General features: G+C 40.0%; 1 protein-coding gene across 1 annotated transcript; it reads right to left on the bottom strand.

The window, feature by feature from the left end:
- Nucleotides 1-1,720: 1,720 nt before the first annotated feature.
- ATP6V1D (ATPase H+ transporting V1 subunit D) lies at nt 1,721-22,217 on the bottom strand. Its single transcript, NM_001131743.1, is given in 9 exon segments — nt 1,721-2,611; nt 4,483-4,561; nt 5,841-5,907; nt 8,250-8,353; nt 9,891-9,935; nt 11,506-11,573; nt 13,080-13,159; nt 15,413-15,530; nt 22,071-22,217. Coding segments are annotated over 9 exon segments (744 nt in total). The 5' UTR covers nt 22,112-22,217; the 3' UTR covers nt 1,721-2,469.
- Between the last annotated feature and the right edge of the window lie 301 nt (nt 22,218-22,518).

Here is a 22,518-nt window from a genome sequence, read left to right on the forward strand (position 1 = left end):
GCAGCATGTGAATTGTTGGCAAATATATAACATACTTTGTTTCTCCATTCTTCATTTCTCCTTTTTTTCTGCTGTACATCTCCCAAAGGTCATAAATCATACACCAACAAAAAGTTTCTTACATATATACACCTGCCACCGCAGTTCAGCTTTCCATTCCTATTCCTGATCTATATTCTCCTATGTTTCAGATAACTCTGACTCCACACAACAAATTATGTGTCCATTGTTTTCTTGATTTCTTTTTAACAAATGCTAAACTAAACTATAAAATCATCTGCACTTTTGTAAGTATTTTAACCAAGGCCAATACATTCCAGGACTTTAAGAAGCCACAGGAGAAATCTAGGGTCCTTTGGCTTATTGCTTTGTATTGAATTTACCTAAATGTGGAAAACCACTAATCTGGATCCCTACTTCAAACTAATTTTTGCCTCCCAGAAAGGCAGTACGTAATTCTTAAAATATAAAGATCAAATTAAATCAAATCATACTTGACGTGCATTCCAGCTGTACTCTTTGACTTGTCAAAGTCTCAATTTCCTCATCTGCAAAGTGGAGATGGTAGAATTTACAGTTCAGGAGGCTGTTGGGAAGACAAAATGTTAAACAGTTACCTATTTTTAAAGTACTTGTGAACTGAGTTGTTGGTTTTCCAGTCATTACTGAATTTACACTTAACCTAAGATTTTATTCTGTGAGCAGCAACCAGATTTCCTAAATACCAGCTTCTCCAGAACAGTCCCAATGTCTTTAAATACCCAAAGTTTGAAATATAGATGAAACAGAAAGGAAGAAAGTTAGTTAGGGTGTAAAAACTCTGAAGGTAGACTGCTTAGACCTAAATTCTGGATTTGCTACTTTCTAGCTTTTTAACTTAAGACTACTCAAGTTTCCTGTGTCTCCAATTTTTCCTCTGTAAAATAGGGGGTTAAAATAATATGTGCCTCTTACGGTTGTTGTAATGAAGTAATATGAACAAAATACTTAATACCAGTGCCTGGCACATAACTAAGACCTGCTATTTTATAGGAGATGTTAAATGCTTGCAAAATCATTTAGTACTTTAAAACTGCCTAGACTGGCTGGGCACGGTGGCTTATGCCTGTAATCCCAGCACTTTGGGAGGCTGAGGCGGGCAGATTACTTGGTCAGGAGTTCAAGACCAGCCTGACCAACATGGTGAAACCCCATCTCCACTAAAAATATAAAAATTAACCGGGTATGGTGGCACACACCTGTAATCCCAGCTACTCGGGAGACTGAAGCAGGAGAATCTCTTGAATTGAGGAGGCGGATGTTGCAGTGAACTGATGTTGCTGCCACTGCACTCTAGCCTGGGCTACAGAATGAGTGAGACTGTTTCAAAAAAAAAAAAAAAAAAAAAAAAACTACCTGGACTGTGATGTCACTTGATTAAAATACAATATTAATAAAGACAGTGTCACAATTTCAGAACTAAACATTTCATGGCTAATCATGTCAAAAATGCCTGGAAATGGTTGCAAGAAAGACTGAGTAATCATGGATGGCTTATGCCAAATCAAACAGTACTAAAAACCTCAGACACCTGATGTGGCCACTCAAATGCTTCATCTTCATATATGAAAGCAAGTTTTTATCACTTATAAATAGTAAAAAGTTACCTTATTTCTTACTCTAAAATAGGAACTAGTTATTTTTCTTAATTAGCAAATAAGGAAGTAGTATAATACCCTCATAACTCATCGGCAATCATTTATTAGTACCCCAAAATGCAACAGTTGTCTCAAAAGTAAGTCTTTTTGTAAAACTAATACATGGAGGGGGAAAAATAGCTACCCACTTCCTACATGTCTGCAGAGAAAGCTGTGGCTGACACTACTGATCTGAGCATAAGAACATGACTTAACAGTAAATTAATAAAAATGGAATGACTTATTTTTAAATCATTTTACTCTGTTTATACCACAGTCACATTTAAATTGGCAGAACTGCTCCCATGACAGACAAGACAGGAACCTGTCATGCAAGGAAAAGTGCAGGTTTTCACAAAGTTTGAGAAGTACCACGGTAACAAGAATGGCTGCAGCAATCTCAGACAACAGCGCCAAGGTTTGCAAGTGGGTAGGAATGAAAGCTGGTCCACAGTAATTGGCCTGAGACCACTAATGCTTCCTAAGAGGTATTTCCTAATATGCTTGGTAAGCAGATCACGTGTAACACAGATGTAAATGGAGTAGGATAACGCTTCTGCAAAGTAAATTCTGTAAGTTCCTGGGCAGGTTTTACAGATCTCTTTCATCCATGATAAATGGTTGCTAAATTAAGATTGTGCAAAAGTAATCCCATAAATAGACATCCAGGTAAATTTTACAACCAGTGAAATTCTTAGGCCAAAAAATAAATAGCCACACAAATCAAACCTACACACTGTGAATTAAAATGAAGCCAGTGTTAGGGTTCCTAAAAGAACCAGAACAAGAAAGATTATTCAAATAGAAGATCCTCGTCCTTCTCTTCAGCCAGAAGATTAGCAGGCTCCAGCACCTCTCCAGCTGCTCTCCTTTGTTCCAAGTCCTTCTCAGATTTTTCCTTTAGAATCTTTTTCTTCTCTTGTATTTTCTTTAACCTATAAAATACAGGTGGGGGTTGATTTTTTAAACACTGTTTTAATATTAAGTGGATTTGATTTCTTTTAGTTTTGTAAGAAGGATAATAAACACCTATACCTAGAAAAAAACTTGGTACTTTTATTAATTTCATTTTCAGTAAAAAAGGATTATTTATAATCCTTTTTAAAAAATACATAATTTTAAGCCAAAAATATATGATTTTAAGCTAATAACTGATTTAACCTGAGGCAGAAGCCTTTTTTTTTTTTTTTTTTTGAGACGGAGTCTCGCTCTGTCGCCCAGGGTGGAGTGCAGTGGCGCAATCTTGGCTCACTGCAACCTCCACCTCTGGGTTCAAGCAATTCCTTGCCTCAGTCTCCCGAGTAGCTGGGATTACAGGCACATGCCGCCACGCCTGGCTAATTTTTTGTATTTTTAGTAGAGACAGAGGGGTTCACCATCTTGGCCAGGCTGGTCTTGAACTCCTGACCTTGTGATCCACCCGCCTCGGCCTCCCAAAGTGCTGGGATTACAGGCATGAGCCACCGAGCCCGGCCTAGAAGCCTTTATTAGGTTAAATTTTGAAATCCATTCTCTAATTGAACAGATTTTGAGCATTCAGGCATTTTTTAAAAAATTTTTGGCTCAACACAACCCTGAGTATCATGGAAGGACAGAAACTAACCTTTGATAATCAAAATTATAGACCATAATTATATGCTAACTCCAGGTCTAAGACCCCTATGCCTTTCCTAAATACTCCTGCCTTCACCTACCTCCCATTTCTCTGAACTGAGTATACAGATCCCTGTACACCACCAGTTTAGTATTTATCCCTGTTGACTCTAAATGTTCATAACCAATTCATGGACATGCATAATTTCTCTCCAAGTGCTGTGCTAATTCTCTAATGGTGTGATTTATATACTATTTGGTAATGCCTCCAGGTGCTTTATACTTTCTCCTGAACATGAAATACATATTTGTTGAATAACAGCTGAATTCTAGTTTCTTCTCTCAGTTTTTATGTAGGAGACATCCAATCTAAATCATCATTTCATTTTAAAGAATAATCAAGGGCCAGGCACGGTGGCTCATGCCTGTAATCCCAGCACTTTGGGAGGCCAAGGCGGGTGCATTGCTTAAGGCCAGGAATTTTGAGACCAGCCTGGCCAACATGGTGAAACACCATCTCTACTAAAAGTACAAAAAAATTATCCAGGCATGGTGGCACATAAGCCAAGATCGCACCACTGCACTCCTCCAGCCTGGGTGACAGAGCAAGACTCTGTCTCACAAAAAAAAATAAAAATAAAAATAGTAATTCAGTCTTGCCTGGTCCGAAGGTAGTGAGTTCTATTACGCACAATCAGTTACAGATCAAACTCCTTGTTCTACTCTTTCCCCACTTTTCACTACTGCATTTGACTATCTTAAAACATATACTTAAAAAAAAAATCAAATCTAAATAGTTTCTCCGAAAGGCCTAAGTTTTTGGAAATGCCATGTTATAGGTACATGTAAAATTTGACAGATTTATTTCCACAACTTTTGGTAATAATATTTCTTGGTTCTTTTTTTTTTTTTTTCTTTTTATTATTATTATTATTATACTTTAGGCTCTATGGTGCATGTGTGCAACGTGCAGGTAAGTTACATATGTATACATGTGCCATGCTGGTGCGCTGCACCCACCAACTCATCATCTAGCATTAGGTATATCTCCCAATGCTATCCCTCCCCCGTCCCCCCTCTTGGTTCTTATTTATCAGAATAAAACACAAGCTGTGCTAATTCTAAAGAACATAAACCAACAAGTCATTCAGCAAATACAGCCTTTGGAATATGGAAAACAAAAAATGATCAGTAACTGCCAATTTCAACAAACCTATAGAACTCTTCTCGCTCTCTCTCATCCAGCTCTGTGATGATATAAGCAAGAGTACGTTCAATCCGGGGAATAATGACTAGAATCAAAAAAAATAATAATATGTTTGAGAACTTCAAACCCCTTTTTTCAAATTATCAGTGCTCATTTGTATAACAGTTATTTTTTCCTAATTGTAAAATTAATGTGCATTTAATGCAGAGAACTTGGAAAATAAAAACACAAAGAAAAAAAGTAAAATGGAGTATAATCCAACCATCCAAAAGAGTAACTACTGTAAACATGTTGGCATATACCCTTCTAGTGTCTTTTCTATGCATAGATAACCTATTGGACCATAACAAATACAACACTGAATGTGCTGAATTCTATGAATATATAACATTGAAGCACAGATGTTATTTTAAATATAGTAGCAATCAACTGTTAAAAAATCGAGCAGAGAGAATGCTCGATTGAGTTTATGTCATTAGGCTCAACTTTACATAGTTTACCTGTTCAGCTTCTAGAATGTGAACTCTGAGGGTAAGAACTATGAATTATCCTTTTTTTTTCTTTGCTTCCACTTTCATGTACAAGGCCTGGCACTAGCAAGCAGTCAAAAAAGTTTTTTAAAAAATGAGATAACTTTCTCACTAACATTAATATAATTAATATATTATATATAGTTAATAGAATATATAGTTAAGTATTTCTAACAATATAGTTAATATATCTTATTACAGTTAATATAATATATAGTTAATATATTTCTCACTAACATTAATATAGAAATTCCCAAGCAAAGGAATTTCTTTACTTCAAATTTTGCTTTCTTACCTAAAATTGAGTGTTTCTTTAATAAAAACTAAGTTTATTGAGCAAAAAGCACCATCAACACTAAGCAGTCATTTTTTAAATAGTGAAATAAAAGAGATGGAAAATAAGTGCATCAAATGGGAAAATTTTTTAGAAATCAAGGAGAATGGCTTATACTGATTTAAAGTTAAATATTTAATGTACTCAAAAAGTTACATCACTCAACCATTAGAAAGAACTAAAGAAAACACTAAGGATCTTGAGAAATATTCCTACCCTTAAATAACTACATGAATGACTGGAAATGAAGAAAACATTCCATAATTTTTAAGTCACCACTTTCCTATGTGTGTAACTCCCCCAGATCATACAAGTACTTCTAGCAGAACACTTCGTAACACTTTTTTGTACTATGGACACACTTCTGTCTTTGCACTGTGGGCAGGGGCAGCATCTTATTCATCTTTCAGTCTTCAGTACAGTCCCTGAATTCTAGCAGTTTCATGACAAGTGGGGGGTATGGACAAGTGACAAAACACCTCACAGTACCTAATACTCACCATGTTCAATGGCATTTACACGCCTGTTGGTTATCTTAATAGCTTCATCCAAAGTAACAAAAGAAGTCTAAAATAAGAACAAATTAATAATGTAAGCACAAAGTCTTCCTAATCATTCCCTGATCACTTGACTGCACTTGTAGAAAACATTTGAGAACCAAGACAACTTCCTTTTAGCATGCTTAAAAAACAAAATTCTTAGGATGCTTAAAAAACAAAATTCTTAGGCTGGGCGCATGGCTCATGCCTATAACCCCAACACTTTGGGAGGCTGAGGTGGGAGAATCACTTGAAGCTGGGAGTTCAAGACCAGCCTGGGCAACACAATGAGACCTTGCCTCTACAAGAAATAAATTTTAAAAATTAGCTGGGTGTAGTAGCATGCACCTGTAGTCCCAGCTGCTTGGTAATCTGCGGTGGGAGGATCATTTGAGGCTGCAGTGAGCTATTACTGTGCCACTGTACTCCAGCTTAGGTGACAGAGTAAGACCCTGTCTCTTCACAACAAAACAAAAACAAAATTCTTGGGAGATTTCCATAGGGCTAACACTATTTCCATGCTATTGATAACCTACAGGTCACATTTGGTAGGTTTCCAAATTAACCTGCCTGGGCAGATTGAGGGATCTTATGATTCATGGTTTACATCCTGTCCCTGAGTAAGGAAATCTTAAGTTTCTCAGACTGTTGACATACTGATTAATATGCAACCTACTGACGCTGAAAATGACACTGATTTGTTTCTGAATCATGAAGTTTTACTTCATGATTTACTTGCATGTAGAACATTTTAGCTTGTATTTGTAATCTGTAGCCAATGATTGTGACCTCTGTATTGTACTCGCCAATGGAAAGGACAACTTGGGTATGAGGAGTCCTCCCTTCTCCTAAACTTTCCCATAAAAGCCTTCCAACTTGTAGCAGACTCTAGAACACACCCAACTTTGTTGGTGTCTTCCCAGGTCAGTCCTCACATTTGGCTTTCAATAAACCTTTATCAAATCATTTCTGCTTCAACAGGCTTTACTTGAGTTGACACTATTATAATTTGTTTACTATAGTCTCACCTAAATAACAACATAAAAATGACAAGAAAGAATCAAGCATTAACAACCTAGATATATACTAACCGGCCACATAGGGGAAAAAATGGTCTTCCATGCACAAACGATGTTTATTTACATTTACATTTAAATCTAGTATCAACTTGCTGTTCTCACTTAGCAAAGAGTGAAACTGGGCTGGGTGAGGTGGCTCACACTTATAATTCCAGCACTTTGGGAGGCTGAGATGGCAGGATTTCTTGAGGCCAGGAGTTTGAGACCAGCCTGGGCAATGTAGAAAGACCTCATCTTAACTAAAAAATTGAAAAAAATTATCCAGGCGAGGTGGCACAAACTTGTAGTCCCAGCTACTTGGGAGGCTGAGGCAGGAGACTGCTTGAGCCCAGGAGATCCAGGCTGCAGTTAGCCAAGATCGCAACACTGCACTCCAGCCTGGGCAACAGAGCAAGATTCTGTCTCAAAGAAAAAAACAAAAACAAAAAAACAAGAGTGTACCATAGCACATACATTTTGTTAATAATAAGAGGCAGGGGCCGGGTGTGGTGGCTCATACCTATAATCCCAGCACTTTGGGAGGATGAGGCGGGCTGATTACTTGAGCCCAGGAGTTCGAGACCAGCCTGGACGACATGGTGAAACCCCCATCTCTACAAAAAATACAAAAATTAGCTAGGTGTGATGGGGCATGCCTATAGTCCCAGCTACTAAGGAGGCTGAGGTGGGCAGATCACTTAAGCCCAGGAGGTTAAGGTTGCAGTGAGCTGGGATTATGCCACTGCACTCCAGCCTGCGTGACAGAGTGAGACCCCATCTCGAAAAATAAATGATGTTTTAAATTAAAAAAAGTAGGGGCCAGGTGCAGTGGCTCATGCCTATAATCCCAGCACTTTGGGAGGCCGAGGCGGGTAGATCACCTGAGGTCAGGAGTTCGAGACCAGCCTGACCAACATAGCAAAACCCCATCTCTACAAAAAATACAAAAGTTAGCCAGGCATGGTGGCACATGCCTGTAATCCCAGCTACTTGAGAGGCTGAGGCAGGAGAATCACTTGAACCCAGGAGGCAGAGGTTGCAGTGAGCTGAGGTCACGCCATTGCACTCCAGCCTGGGCAACAAGAAACTCCGTCTCAAAAAAATAAAAAATAAATACATAAATTTTAAAAAGTAGGGACAATGGTACAAAAGCCATCACTTCAGAAATCAAAATATTATGTTTGTTTTACATAGGATCATGGGAACAGTTAAAAGTACAAAGCACAGTATATACTGACTCAAGACCTGACTCTCCTCCACTTGACTGTTAGAAATCAAACTACAGGAGTTCTCCAGGTCTTTTGCTACTTACCTGCAGAGAAGCTAGTTCCACCAGTAGTTCCACTGCTTTGGCATAATTCCTCTTTAATTTAGCCAACTGTTCCCCACCTCTGGCTAAACCAGTCAGTTCATAACCTGAAAGAACCAGTCAGACAACATTTTTAATTAGAGTAAAATATCTTCCCTATAAAATTCTCCAAAAGGAGATAATTCAGAATAATAACAAATATGGAAAGATGAATTCACTAATCTTCATTGAATGTAAACATGAAGTGCCTATCTCACTCCCCAAACACTATAGGAGCATGCTACTAAATACAGTTTTCCACAAGAATACTATTCTCAATATAACTACAAGAGAAGCTTTTAACCAACCTTCACTTCACTAGCTTGATGCCCCTTATTCCCTTTGAAAATCATACTGCCTGATGCCCAGAGTACAATGACACTCTGTGAACAGGTGACTCTCTAGAATGCTCTACTTCTTCCTATGAAATGTACTTAATATTCTATATGATTTAATTAAATATCACATGAAACAAGGAAATACAAGTGCCAAAAGAAAGAATATTGTTTGTTTGTGTATTTATTGAGATGGGGTCTCACTCTACCACCCAGGCTGGAGTGCAGTGGTGCGATCTCAGCTCACTGTAAGCTCCACTTCTCAGGCTCAAGCAACCCTCCCACCTCGGCCTCCTGAGTAGCTGGGACCACAGGCGCACGCCACCAGGCCCAGCTAATTTTTGTAACTTTTTGGGTAGAGACGGGGTTTCACCATCTTGCCCAGGCTGGTCGTCTCAAACTCCTGGGCTAAGGTGATCCACCTGCCTCAGCCTCCCAAAGTGCTGGGATTGCAGGTGTGAGCCACTGTGCCTGGCCAAGAATACTGTTTCTATGAAAAAAGTTAATACTTTACTTTGGAAAGAAAATATGCTGTCAACTAGGAATGGAATGAATAAGACAGTTATTTAAAAAGTGGAAGTGGGCTATAAAAATCTAGAAAGAATCAGCATTCAGGTTGCATCATAGTGTCTAAGATCTTATTTGACTTTAAAGAGACCCAAACTGGGAATTATAAGCAGTGCATTGTGGGTGTAGGATATGCAGAAAAACAACACAGAAGTCTAATCAGTGAATTCATATTCAAAAGGCCTTATATTTTTTAAATAGCAAATGATTCTACATTGATACATTCTGATAAAATATTGAAATATTTTAAGATATGTATAATGTTTTATGACTTCCTAGCATAAGACCTTTTTCTTTTTTGAGACAAGGTTTTGCTCTGTAGCCCAGGCTGCAGTGCAGTGGCGTGATCAGAACTCGCTGCAACTACCTCCCCAGCTCAAGCAATCCTCCCTCCTTAGCCCTGGAAGTAGCTGAAACTACAGGCACGTGCCACCACACCCAGCTGATTTTTTATATTTTTGTAGAGACGGAGATTTGCCTGCCTCAGCCTTCCAAAGTGCCAGTATTACAGGCATAAGCCATTGTGCCCGGCCTTAAGACCTTTTGATTAACTGATCAACTATTGTCCTGACTATATCAAATAAGAGGATTTCTAACTCAGGAACCTCTCAACATCTAGCACCATTTTCCAGAACTTAGTTCATTTAAAGAGGAAACAGGAAACCCCAGAGACACAAAGTAATACAGAAAGTTTCACACTTACTGTCAGTTCCTTCATGGTAATGTTCAAATACTGGCAAAGTAACACCTGTTGAACACAGAAGCACATATGGATTCACAAACCTTTAAGTCTTTTTTTTTTTTTTTTTTGAGACAGAGTTTTGCTCTTGTTGCCGAGGCTGGAGTGCAATGGCGTGATCTCGCCTCACCACAACCTCTGCCTCCCAGGTTCAAGCAATTCTCCTGGTCAGCCTCCTGAATAGGTGGGATTACAGGCATGTGCCACTACACCTGGCTAATTTTGTATTTTTGTAGAGACGGAGTTTCTCCATGTTGGTAAGGTTGGTGTCGAACTCCCGACCTCAGGTGATCCACCCGCCTCAACCTCCTAAAGTGCTGGGATTATAGGTAGGAGCCACCGCGCCTGGCCTAAGTTCTGTTTCTTAATCACTGTTTTCTGTGTTTCTTTTTCATCAAACTCAAAAATCAAGAGCTTAAGTCTGGAATTGTAATTGGTTTCAATTAATGAATTTAGGAACTTGCCTTCTTTTTTTTTTTGAGACAGAGTCTCACTCTGTCGCCCAGGCTGCAGTGCAGTGGTGTGGTCTTCAGCTCACTGCAACCACCGCCTCCTGGGGTCAAGTGATTCTCCTACCTCAGCCTCCTGAGTAGCTGGGACAACAGGCACACACCATGCCCAGCTAATTTTTTTTTTTTTTTTTTTTTTTTAAGACGAGTTTTGCTCTTGTTGCCTGGGCTGGAGTGCAATGGCGCAATCTCGGCTCACCACAACCTCTGCCTCCTGGGTCCAAGTGAGTCTCCTGCCTCAGCCTCTCAAGTAGCTGGGATTACAGGCATGCGCTACCACATCTGGCTTATCTTGTATTTTTAGTAGAGACAGGATTTCTCCATTATTAGAGTGGTCTCAAACTCCCGACCTCAGGTTCCACCCACCTCGGCTTCCCAAAGTGCTGGGATTACAGGTGTGAGCCATCACACCCAGCCTAATTTTTGTATTCTTTGGTAAAGATGGGGTTTCACCATGTTGGCCAGGCTGGTCTCAAACTCCTGACCTCAGGTGATCCACCCGTCTCAGCCTCCCAAAGTGCTGGGATTACAGGTGTGAGCCACCACATCCAGCGGAACCTGCCTTCTTTATTTTTTTATTTTTAGATGGAGTCTCGCTCTGTCACCCAGACTGGAGTGCAGTGGTGCGATCTCGACTCACCGCAACCTCCGCTTCCCGGGTTCAAGCGATTCTCCTGCCTCAGCGTCCCAAGTAGCTGGGGCTACAGGCGCGTGCCACCAAACCCAGCTAATTTTTGTATCATTAGTAGAGATGGGGTTTCACCATGTTGGCCAGGCTGGTCTCAAACTCCTGACCTTGTGATCCGCCCACCTCTGCCTCCCAAAGTGCTGGGATTACAGGCGTGAGCCACCGTGCCCAGCCGGAACCTGCCTTCTTAAGTGTTCACTTCTATACAAAAGTCAAATTATCCTAAGTAATTAGAAACCTGGTTGTTAATGATTTTAACATGTAAAGCCAATCAACTTGGAAGGAAGAAACTAGGACATTAAGATCTTGCTGTATAAACAGGTTCATTTTAAAATGTCACCTCTTTTCTCCCCAAAGGGTTTCTAAAAGGTTGAAACATTACCTGCTACATTATCTTTCTTCGCTCGAATCTTCACTTGCGCTTTATTTACATTTTGGATAACTGTAGTGCTGCAGAAAAAGAGAAAGCCTTTATTTAGCAGACTCTTCAGAAATAAACCTACAGGGACCCACTGGATAGTTTTAACATTAAATGAGACCAAGAGTGAGATGTCACAATTAAGTATGTTTTGATAACTGTCCTTTTTCCAAAAAGGGAGAAAAGTCATTACTGCTAGAGGAGGGCCTCTGAAAGCAGAGAATGAACAATATTCAAAACATTAGCAGTAAGAAAACAACAAAGAATGATTTTAAAGTTTGTGGATTGCTTATGTTTTCAGTCAGAGGTGTGCTACATGGATATAACTTTAAGGGTTCTTCTGCTAGTGTATGATGGAGAAAACCCCTTCTTTCTAGGTTTGCTGTTGAATTGGTTAAGCTGGTGTTCAGTTCCTTTACCCTGGAAACTATCTTCCATCTGGCTTTGTGTGACTTCTCAAATGTTACCAGAAAGTGCCTTCCTGGCAGGGTGCGATACCTCACGCCTGTAATCCCAGCACTTTGGGAGGCCAAGGCAGGAGGACGGTTTGAGGCCAGGAGTTCAAAATCAGCCTGGGCAATGTGGCAAAACCCAAAAATATAAAAATTAGCCAGTCTCATAACCCAATCTCAAAACAAAACAAAAATAAATATTATAGAAAGTATCTTCCCCATAACCACCCTAAAACACTTACATACCACTTATACACTATTGATCTCCACCCTCTGCTAGAAAATTCAATGCAAGCTGTGATCTTACCAGCACTGGCAAAAATGAAAGCCTACCACTTCAAAGGGCCTTATTAAGGCCCAAGAGCAGTGAAAGCCCCTAGATAATAGGCGTCATGTCATTAGGAAAAGACTAAAATCAGAAACCTTGAAAACAACTTCTGCCTCTGCCCCTAAATAGCCAAGTGACATCAGGAAGGCATTTAATTAAAACTGAGAATAACAGTTCTTGCCTTACCTATCTCATAGTGTTATCTGGAGAATCACATAACATATGTAAATTGACATAACACATTTGCAAGCCATTTTGTATGCTTTGTAAAGGATTTACTGATGTCACCAAAGCCATGAAGTTCATGCCTTTTAAATAATCCAATTCTCAAAAATTTATCCTAAGGGAATAATTCAGTAGAAACAAGAATACGTATGTGTAAAAATGTTCACTGCACTTTCCCTAATATTCCAAAAAACTGAGAATTAACCCAAATACCCAGCATTAGGAGAAAAAAAAAAAATACATCTTGAGAAAGATCATACAGCCATGATGAAAATAAGGAAAAATGTTTATGATACAACGTTAAATGAAAATGGACTCTAAAATATTAAGTATCCTGCGCCTGCAACTATGTAAGAATGAATGTGGAGGATGACAGTGGAGTTAAGGTGATGGAGTTAAAAGAATTCTTCCTTATTATTACTATATCATTTGTCCTTAATGCTTATTTCCAAATTAAAAAATGCTTTTTAAATGAAATTATGAGCCTGAAATCACTTTGTTTTGTTTCAAAACACCCCGTTTAGTCCCCTTACCTGAAGTCACCTGCTGTGAACTTGGCTTCAGCTAGTGAAAAGGCAGCTTCTCTCATCACTTCGCCCATCAACATTTTAGTCTGGAAAAGCATAAACCAACAGCAGATTCAACCAAGCCTTTTACAAGGAAAAATCCCATCATAATTATCTTCCTTTAATAACCATCAGTATTTTATGCTGGCTGTGCATGTAAATATTGGTTTGATAATGATAAATAGAAATTTCCAATTTTTAACAGTTTTGGTTATGATCACTAACAATATTACAAACTATGAGTTTTATAATTAAAACAGAATAAATGCATTGAGAAACAGAAAACTGAATCTTTACTGAAGGACCTATATTATTCCTGAATGGGTACATGCTGATTTACTCAAACTAATCTCTTAAATTCACTGCAGTTGCAGTCAAAACCCTAATGGTGTATTAATTTTAAAGTACATCTGGAATATTTAATATTTGAGAATATTCAATAATGTTTCAGAAAGAGAAGAAAAACTGGGTCAGCTGGGTAGGGAGTTGCCTTCCCAAGTATTAAAAAGGTACAGCTACAATAAGGAAATATTAATATATCTGGTTTGGGACAGTTAAGTCAATGAAATAGACTGGAGGATTCAGAAACAAGCCCAGGTCTATATGGAAATTTAGTAAAGAGACCACTCAACTGTCTATACAGTACAAAATGATAAAGCTACCTACCTCACATCATACTGCCCCCAAAATTCAGACATAATTAAGATAAAGGTTTAAAGAAAAAAAAAAACTGTAAAGTAACAAAAGAAAATGTGGCATAATATTTTCCTAACCATTCTAGGTCTTTTCTAAGCCTTATATGTAACTCAGAAGCTATATAAAGAAAAAGATCAACAGATTTGACCAAAGGAAAAACATTTTTAACTTATTTTTATTTTTCTTTTTATTTTTTGAGACAAGGTCTTACTTTGTTGCCTGGGCTAGAGTACAGTGGTGTAATCATAGCTCACTGCAGCTTCAAATTCATAGGCTCAGGCAATCCTCCTGCCTCAGGCTCCCAAGTAGCTGGGACTATAGGTGCATGCCACCACACTCTGCTAATTTTCTTATTATTAGTATTAGTTTTTTTTGTAGAGACAAGGTCTCACTGTGTTGCCCAGGCTGGTCTCAAATTCCTGGGCTCAAACCATCCTCCCACCTCGGCCTCCCAAAGTGTTGGGATTACAGGCATGAGTCACCACACCTAGTATTAACTTTTTTTTTTTAAGTTAAAAGATAAGAAAAGGCGTGGAGAAAATATTTTTAACATTTTACACATTAGGCAGAATACACATAGAACCTCTACCAAAAAAAAAAAAAAAAAAAAAAGAAGAAGAAGACATTTACCAAGAAAATCAAATTGCCAATGAGCATGAAAAGCTCCTCAACTTCACAAATAATCAAAAGTAGTACAGGGCCAGGCACAGTGGCTAACGCCTGTAATCCCAGTGCTTTAGAAGGCTGAGGTGGAATGATCACTTGAGCCCAGGTGTTTGAGACCACCCTGGGTAATAAAGCAAGACCCCATCTCCAAAAAAAATAAAAAATAAAAATAAAAACAGCACTCATAGAAAATGCTTTTGTTAAGTACATATGGGTTTAAAAATAAAAAACAAAAACTGTAAACTCAGCACTTTGGGAGGCCAAGATGGAAAGACTGTTTGAGCCCGGGAGTCAAAAAGACTAGCCTGGGCAACATAGTGAGACCTCGTCTCTACTAAAAATTAAAAAAATGAGCTGAGAATGGTAGCATGCACCTGTAGTCCCACCTATGCGAGAGGCTGAGGTGGGAGGATCACCGGAGCCCAGTTTGAGGCTGTAGAGTAAGACCTTGTCTCAAAAAAAAAAAAAAGAAAAAGACTAGAAATAAAATGTCATACCATGCAGTAGTACATGCTACAATAAAATTAAAATAAGGAATTGTGAGAGAAGCAAACATGATGTTCACTTTAGATTGGGTGATCAGGAACAGCCTCTCTTAAGAGACTAGAACAGCCAAAGGAGCCAGTTATAAGTTCCGGGGAAAGAGTATTTCAGGCAGGAAAAAGAGCTAATGAAAAGTACCTGGAGGACCTTAGGAAAAATGCTCTAAATAAGGTAAGAGAGGCAGGCGGAGGGCCAATCAGATCAAGTGGAGCTTTGCAGGCAAGATTAAAGAGTCTGGATTTTATTAAATGAACTATTTGATATTTGACACTTGTTAAACTTATAATGGTATTTTTACTTCTGAAAGAAAAAAATTAATTAAAATAACAACAAAAAAAATGCCAAGGGCCATGCTGGATTTTCCTAAATACTATTCTAAGAAAAGTTCATTCTACCTCTATTATCTTCTTTAGGATCTGTCGAAATCGAAGAGTTAAGGCATCAGATTTTTTCTTCAGGAGGTTTCGACCTGTCTGTGCTCCCTTTAAACGAGCCTTCATGATGGTCTGTGCCCTATATAAACATAAACAAAGACATCTATTCTCATTGTTTAAAAGACAAAACCCCCCCCCGCCACCAGCGTTAAAATTATCCTTTATCCTTTGATGTGATGAAAGTGAGACTATATAGAGAATTTGTAGCTGACAGGTTTAACTGATGCTATGGTTTGAATATGTCCCCAATCTTCATGTGTTGGAAACAATCTCCAATGCAACAATGTTGGGAGGTGGGACCATCAAGAGATGACTGGGTCATCTGGGATCTGCCCACCATGAATGGATTAACGTCATTATGGTAAGACTGGGTTCCTTATTGCAGGAGTGGGTTGGTTTTAAATGTGAGTTCATCTGGGCACACCTATAATCCCAGCTACAGGTGTAAGTGGGAGGATCCCTTGAGCCTGGGAGTTCAAGTCTAGCATGGGTAAGACAGTAGCAGGACTCCTTTTTTTTTTTTTTTTTTTTTTTTGAGATGGAGTCTCACTGTGAGGCCCAGGCTGGGGTGCAATGGCGCGATCTCGACTCATTGCAACCTCCACCTCCCAGGTTCAAGCGATTCTCCCACCCCAGCCTCCCAAGTAGCTAGAACTACGGGCGTGTGCCACCAAGCCCAGCTATTTTTTTTGTATTTTTAGTAGAGACAGGGTTTCACCATATTGACCAGGCTGATCTCAAACTCCTGACTTTAAGTGATCTGCCCGCCTCAGCCTCCCAAAGTACTGGGATTACAGGGATGAGCCACCGCGCCCAGCCCGACTCCTTATTTTTTGAGATGGGTCTTGTTCTGTCACCCAGGCTGGATTGCAGTAGTATAATCATAGCTTGCTGCAGCCTCTAACTCCTGGTCTCATGAAATCCTCCAGCCTTAGCTTCCCAAAGTGCTGGGATTATGGGCATGAACCACTGCACCTGACCCTGTCCCTTTAGGAAAAAAAAAAAGGCATGTTTGACCCTTTCTTGCTCTCTCTCTCACCCTCACCTTCCGCCATGGGATGACACAGCAAGAAAGCCCTCACCCTTCTCAGCCTCCAGAACCATGAACCAAATAAATTTTTTTCTTTATAAATTACCCAGTCTCAAGTATTGTTATAGCAGCAGAAAATGGACTAAGACAACTGGTTTTTCAATAATGTAGATTTCTACCATCAGTGTTCCATAAATGAAAAGTTTATTAATTTACAACAGAAACAATTTTATAAGCAATATCTGGAATATTTATTAAATCATAATAAATGTTTTCAGGAGCCTTATTTTATGATGCCAACATAGTTTAAATACTTATTTGATTTTTAAGTTAAAATCTTTGTTTTAGTTTCCACTGGAGGTATATTAAGGATTTAAAAATCTATCCACTAATATATATTAAAATTTTAAATGCAATTATTTTCAAGACCAACAATTCCACTTTGAGGAATTTATACTACAAATTTATTCCCACATGTGTACAAAAACACGTGCAAGGTTTAAAAGATGGGTACTCCAGCCTTATGGTAATAGCAAAAGGGAGAAACAAGCTAAATGCTAAATACATCAGAGTTCACCTATGATGGAATGATATAGTCATTAAAAAAGACGAAGGTATATAGGCATGTGCTGTCTATGTAACAGTCTTACTTATGCAAAGTAAAGAAAAAATGTGCTTATATAGATGCAGAGAATAGTTCTAGAAAGGATTCACAAAAACTGGCAAGCGTTACCTTTGATAAATGGGACTGGATGAAAAATATGGATTTACTTTTTACTACTATATTATTTTGTACCTTTTGCATTTTATTTTATTTTATTTTTTGAGGTGGAGTTTCACTCTTGTTGCCCAGGCTAGAGAGCAACGGCGCGATCTCGGCTCACTGCAACCTCTGCCTCCCAGGTTCAAGCGATTCTCCTGCCTCAGCATCCCGAGTAGTTGGGATTACAGGCATGCATCACCATGCCTGGCTAATTTTTTATTTTTAGTAGAGACAGGGTTTCTCCAAGTTGGTCAGGCTGGTCTCAAACTCCTGACCTCAGATGATCCGCCCACCTCGGCCTCACAAAGTGCTAGGATTACAGGCGTGAGCCACCGCACCTGGCCTGCATTTTTTATACCACAATAATTTACCACATTTTCTATTAAAAGTGTGGTATTAACATGTTTTGATATCATCAATCAAGATCCTAACACCAATCATTTTATTAATTTGTAAAAGACTAGGTAACAAATGACATACATAAGATTCCTGAGAAGTGACAAGCTAAATTTACACTGAAGTCTCCTCACTTCCTTGTTTCAATTTTTTTCCCCATCAGAAGCCCCAATACCAAAGTCAAGCAGAAACTGACATTTCTGTTCTTGCTGCCATATGCCAGATAAAATTTAATAATGAAAAAAAGTGGAGCCCAGTTTGAGGCTGTAGAGTAAGACCCTGTCTCAAAAAAAAAAAAAAAAAAAAGAGAAAGAAAATGTCATACCATGCAGTAGTACATGCTACAATAAAATTAAAATAAGGAATTGTGAGAGAAGCAAACATGGTGTTCACTTTAGATTGGGTGATCAGGAACAGCCTCTCTTAAGAGACTAGAACAGCCAAAGGAGCCAGTTATAAGTTCTGGGGAAAGAGTGTTTCAGGCAGGAAAAAGAGCTAATGAAAAGTACCTGGAGGACGTTAGGAAGAACGCTCTAAATAAGGTAAGGGGTACAGTGCCTTATACCTGTAATCAGCACTTTGGGAGGCTGAGGTGGGTAGATTGCTTGAGTTCAAGACCAGCCTGGGCAACATGGTGAAACCCTGTCTCTACAAAAAAGAAATACCAAAATTACCTGAGCATGGTAGGGCACACCTGTAGTCCCATATACAAAGAAGGCTGAGGTGAGAGGACTAATTGAGCCCAGGAGGTTGAGGCTGCAGTGAGCTGTGATCATGCCACTGCACTGCAGCCTGGACAACAGAGCAAGACTTGGTCTCAAAAAAACAAGTGTTTGGGTAATAAAATTCAACAATAAGGTTGTATAACCTAAACACAGTGATTTAAGAGGATATAATTTCATATGACTGGTGTTTTAAAATCGCATGTACTAATAAACCTTTTTTGGCCAGGTGCCGTGGCTCACACCTGTAATACCAACACTTTGGGAGGCCAAGGCAGGTGGATAACTTGAGGTCAGGAGTTCGAGACCACCCTGGCCAACATAGTGAAACCCCATCTCTACCAAAAAATACAAAAATTAGCTGGGTATGGTGCTGCATCCCTGTGGTCCCGGCTACTCGGGAGTCTGAGGCACAAAAATCACTTGAACCCGGCAGGCAGAGGTTGCAGTGAGCCAAAATCGGGTCACTGCACTCCAGCCTGGGCAACAGAGTGAAATCCTGTCTCAAAAAAACAAAAACAAACAAACAAACACCATTTAGCCAAATTCTTAAATTATACTGGAATCTTTTACCATAGGGCTAAGATCACTAAGACAATTCTATAGCTGAAAGGGACTTTAGACATTAACTTAAAGATTAGAAAAATGAGGCTTAGAAAAATAAAACAACTTTCTCAAAGTTACTCAGTGAAGAAAAGGCAGGGCAGGAACTTGAACCAGACTTTTGAGTCCACTGACTTTCCCAATGCTCAAACTAAGGCTCCAACCTACGTTCACTGTACCCCAACCATGTGCCTCCCCTTAAAGACAACAATTATCACTGGCTGACTCTGCACCGACTGGTCTCACAAGAGGTCTTATCAAGTGAAGGTCGTTTAGTTTCCAGCCTGAGAAGGAGCTATCCAGCTCAATGTGTGCATTTAACATAATGTATTGTTGACAGTAAATACTAGAACTTGGACTCAAAGAGCTGGATCAAATTTAAGTCAAATTGTAGTACTGCATATTCCAGCCAGTTTACAGTAAAAGGTAAACTGGTTGATAAAACTGAATTTACCATGTTAATTTTATTTTCCTCCTAGGGAATGGCATCTTTGTGAAATGGGCAATTTTAATTCCTGAAACTCTAAGAGCAGCTTACACACTTACAGCTAATATGTAGCAGAACCTGGATTTAACGGACTTCTGTTGACTCCAAATTTTTCATGCGTCTTTTACTTCCACTCTAAAATTGTTTTGCTTTCTCTGGTACGAAAGTGGGTGAAAGTAACATCACAGAATAATATTGCTGAATGGAACTGTCTGTGAAACAAGCTGCCAGTATATTTTCTAGCCTATGGCTTTTAAAACTTGCTCCTTTACATGTTTCAGAGCTGCTCAGTGCTACTCAAAAAGTTTGACCTTTAGCTAGGATGATGACTTTTCTTCCAGCTGAATCAAAGACATCTGACTACATGACAAAAAGCCTGCTGCCAGCCATGGGGGAAATATTTAGAGAAGAGATTATTTCCTGCACCTGATTTTCCTCTCAATCAGCAAGCTGAGAGCTTTCAAACAGTAGTTTTCACCTTCATGAGCCTATCATTTTCTTACCTAAGCCCAAAGATGTCTATTTTTGCCTCTTAGTCTCAAAGTAAAAGTTCCAAAGTAAAAACAAAAAAGTTATTCTGACTACTGTCAAAGATAAACCCAGCTAGACATTCGTTAAAGTAGTGAAAACAGATTTTATTCAGTAAACCACTGATAGTAGGGGAAAGGGCTGAGCTCAATTCTCATTTGTGCAGAGGTGACTGGCCATTTTAAAAAGAGAGTAAGGGAGTGGCAGGCAGCCAGCCACAAGAAGAGTCAGAGAAGAGAAACCTTAAAGTGTTGGTCAGTGTAAACGCAATACTACCTGGCAATTAATTCTATCCTCCCACACAGACTGGGAGACAAAGGCCCTATCCCTCCTGATGATTACGTTTCAAAGAAATGGCTCTCAAAGATACTTGAAGGGACACTTCAGAGTTGGAAGAGATACATATTCACAATATGTTTCGTAAATGCTCTAAAAAAGGAACGAGAGGGGTCTACCAATTAGGTGTTGACTAGAACAAACAGTAAATTCTCCTAGCTTTGACCTTTTTCAGGCAGGCATTTTAATGGCGGGGTGGGGGAGCTGGAGTCACCCTAGGGGTAGGCCTTACACTGCTAGAAGATAAACTAGTGTCGATGTCTTTCAATGCAGAAGTTTTGACTGAGTCATCACGTCCTAGGAGTTCTGCAGTTGTCACTACCCCGGGATACTCCTCATCTTTATTTCCCCACAACTAGCTTGCTGCCTACTTAGTGCAAACAGCTATTAGAAAGTCAATAGGTGAAGGTAAAAAATTTAAAAACTTCATTTCATTAAGAGCTATTTAGTCACCAGGCAGAAACAAATCTGGGCTTCAGGTTTGAATATAACTTTCATTTTAAGCATCCTCAGATTCTCTCAAAGGACAGAATGAGGAAAAACAACAAAACACCCCCACAGAGATAGAACCACAATAAAAGGGTCTAAATGTCACGATCAAAACTGATTTTCTGCTTCCTCACTGAAAAGAAAAAGGGAAAGCCAGGCGCGGTGGCTCCCATCTATAATCCCAGCCGCTAGGGAGACTGAGGCGGGAGGATCACTTGAGCCCAGGAGTTTGAGGCTGCTGTGAGCTATGATCACACCACTGCACCCCAACCTGGGAGACTCTGTCTCTTATTAAAACAAGCAAACAACAAACTGAATAAAAATAAACAGGATGAGGAGGAGAAAAGGGAGCAAGTTGTTAGGCACATTTGAGAAAACGTCAAAATTTTCCTTACAAACTAGCCAAACACCTACAGTGATATGCCATTTTCCTGACAAAGAAAGAATTCAGGCCCCAAAAGAAAGGCAGCCCACAACTGAGCGTATTCCCAAGCATGAGTTCTTTAAAGAAATATTTTTGTGTGGACCTTCTATGGATTGTTAAGACACTCTTTCATCCTGGAGAGAGCCCACAGTCTAGTGGGAGAGAAAGACACATAAACAAATATATACTTTACAGAGTGATGACCGGTATTAACACAGGTCTAAACAAGGTGCATTGGTGAGAGAGCAAAAGCAGTGCCTCAGAAACACAGGGATATCCTCTCACAGCAGGTGACATTTGGCGGGATCTTGGAAAATGAGTAAGGGGATCCAAGATCGAATCCCAGGGCTATGCTAGGGCGATTCGATTCCACCCCCACTTTGGCTTAGGGACCTCTTCTATATCCTCAGTAAACTTCCCTTCGCAGAGCATTTATTAAAACCTCCTTGGCCTTTCCAGACGAATGTCTGGCTACGTAAACCGTGAGCTCTGTGAGGGCAGAGGCGGCGACGGTTCAGTTATATAAATCCAGTGCCTGGCTCAATAAGGGTATGTGGAATAGATGAATCCATTAATGAATAAAGACAGCAGACCTCCACAAAAGCCCGCCGGCCGGACGCCTTTTCCTACCGGCTGGGATCGCTCCGTCCAGCCTGATTCACTCAGGAAGAATGCGCGAAGAGGCCGTCAGGAAGCCTCGCCCTAGACTCAAGAAAAGAGCCTGGGAAAAGCTCAGGGTCCGCCCAGGAAACACGGACCCTCACTGTGGCCCAGGGTCTGAAGGGACCGCGCTCCGGATTCCTAAACCTGTGAAAGCGGCTTATCCCATTCCTTTACTTACATTCGCGAGGGAAAGATTTCGATTCGGTCTTTGCCCGACATTCTGACGATAACTTTTCGGCTCGGGTCCCCGGCCGGGCAACCGAGGCTACAACAGCTCCAGAACTGGCCTCCACAGTCTCTTCCTCTACGGGAGTCAGCTGGTTGTGTCACTTGACCCCTCTCGTTGCTAAGAGGCAGCAGGGACACCCATTTTCACTTCCGCTTCCGGTTGTCACAGGCGAAGAAGGGGGAGGACAGAACAGAGGCGTTGCCCGGATGTCGGGGCACGCGCATCGCGGAACCACCCCTCAATTCCGGTTCGCCTCCCAACCCCTCCCCATCCAGCTTCCCTGCGGCTGCGCAATACGCGGCACGCGCCAGGCCAAAGACTAGGAGCGAAGCGTGCACTCCTTGTCTTTCTCCACCTTTCGTCTTTGGTCACAGCGCCATCTCATGGTTAGCTGAAA

Source organism: Pongo abelii, chromosome 15 (genome assembly GCF_028885655.2).
Source record: "Pongo abelii isolate AG06213 chromosome 15, NHGRI_mPonAbe1-v2.0_pri, whole genome shotgun sequence".
In the NCBI taxonomy this organism is placed as follows: Eukaryota; Metazoa; Chordata; class Mammalia; order Primates; family Hominidae; genus Pongo; species Pongo abelii.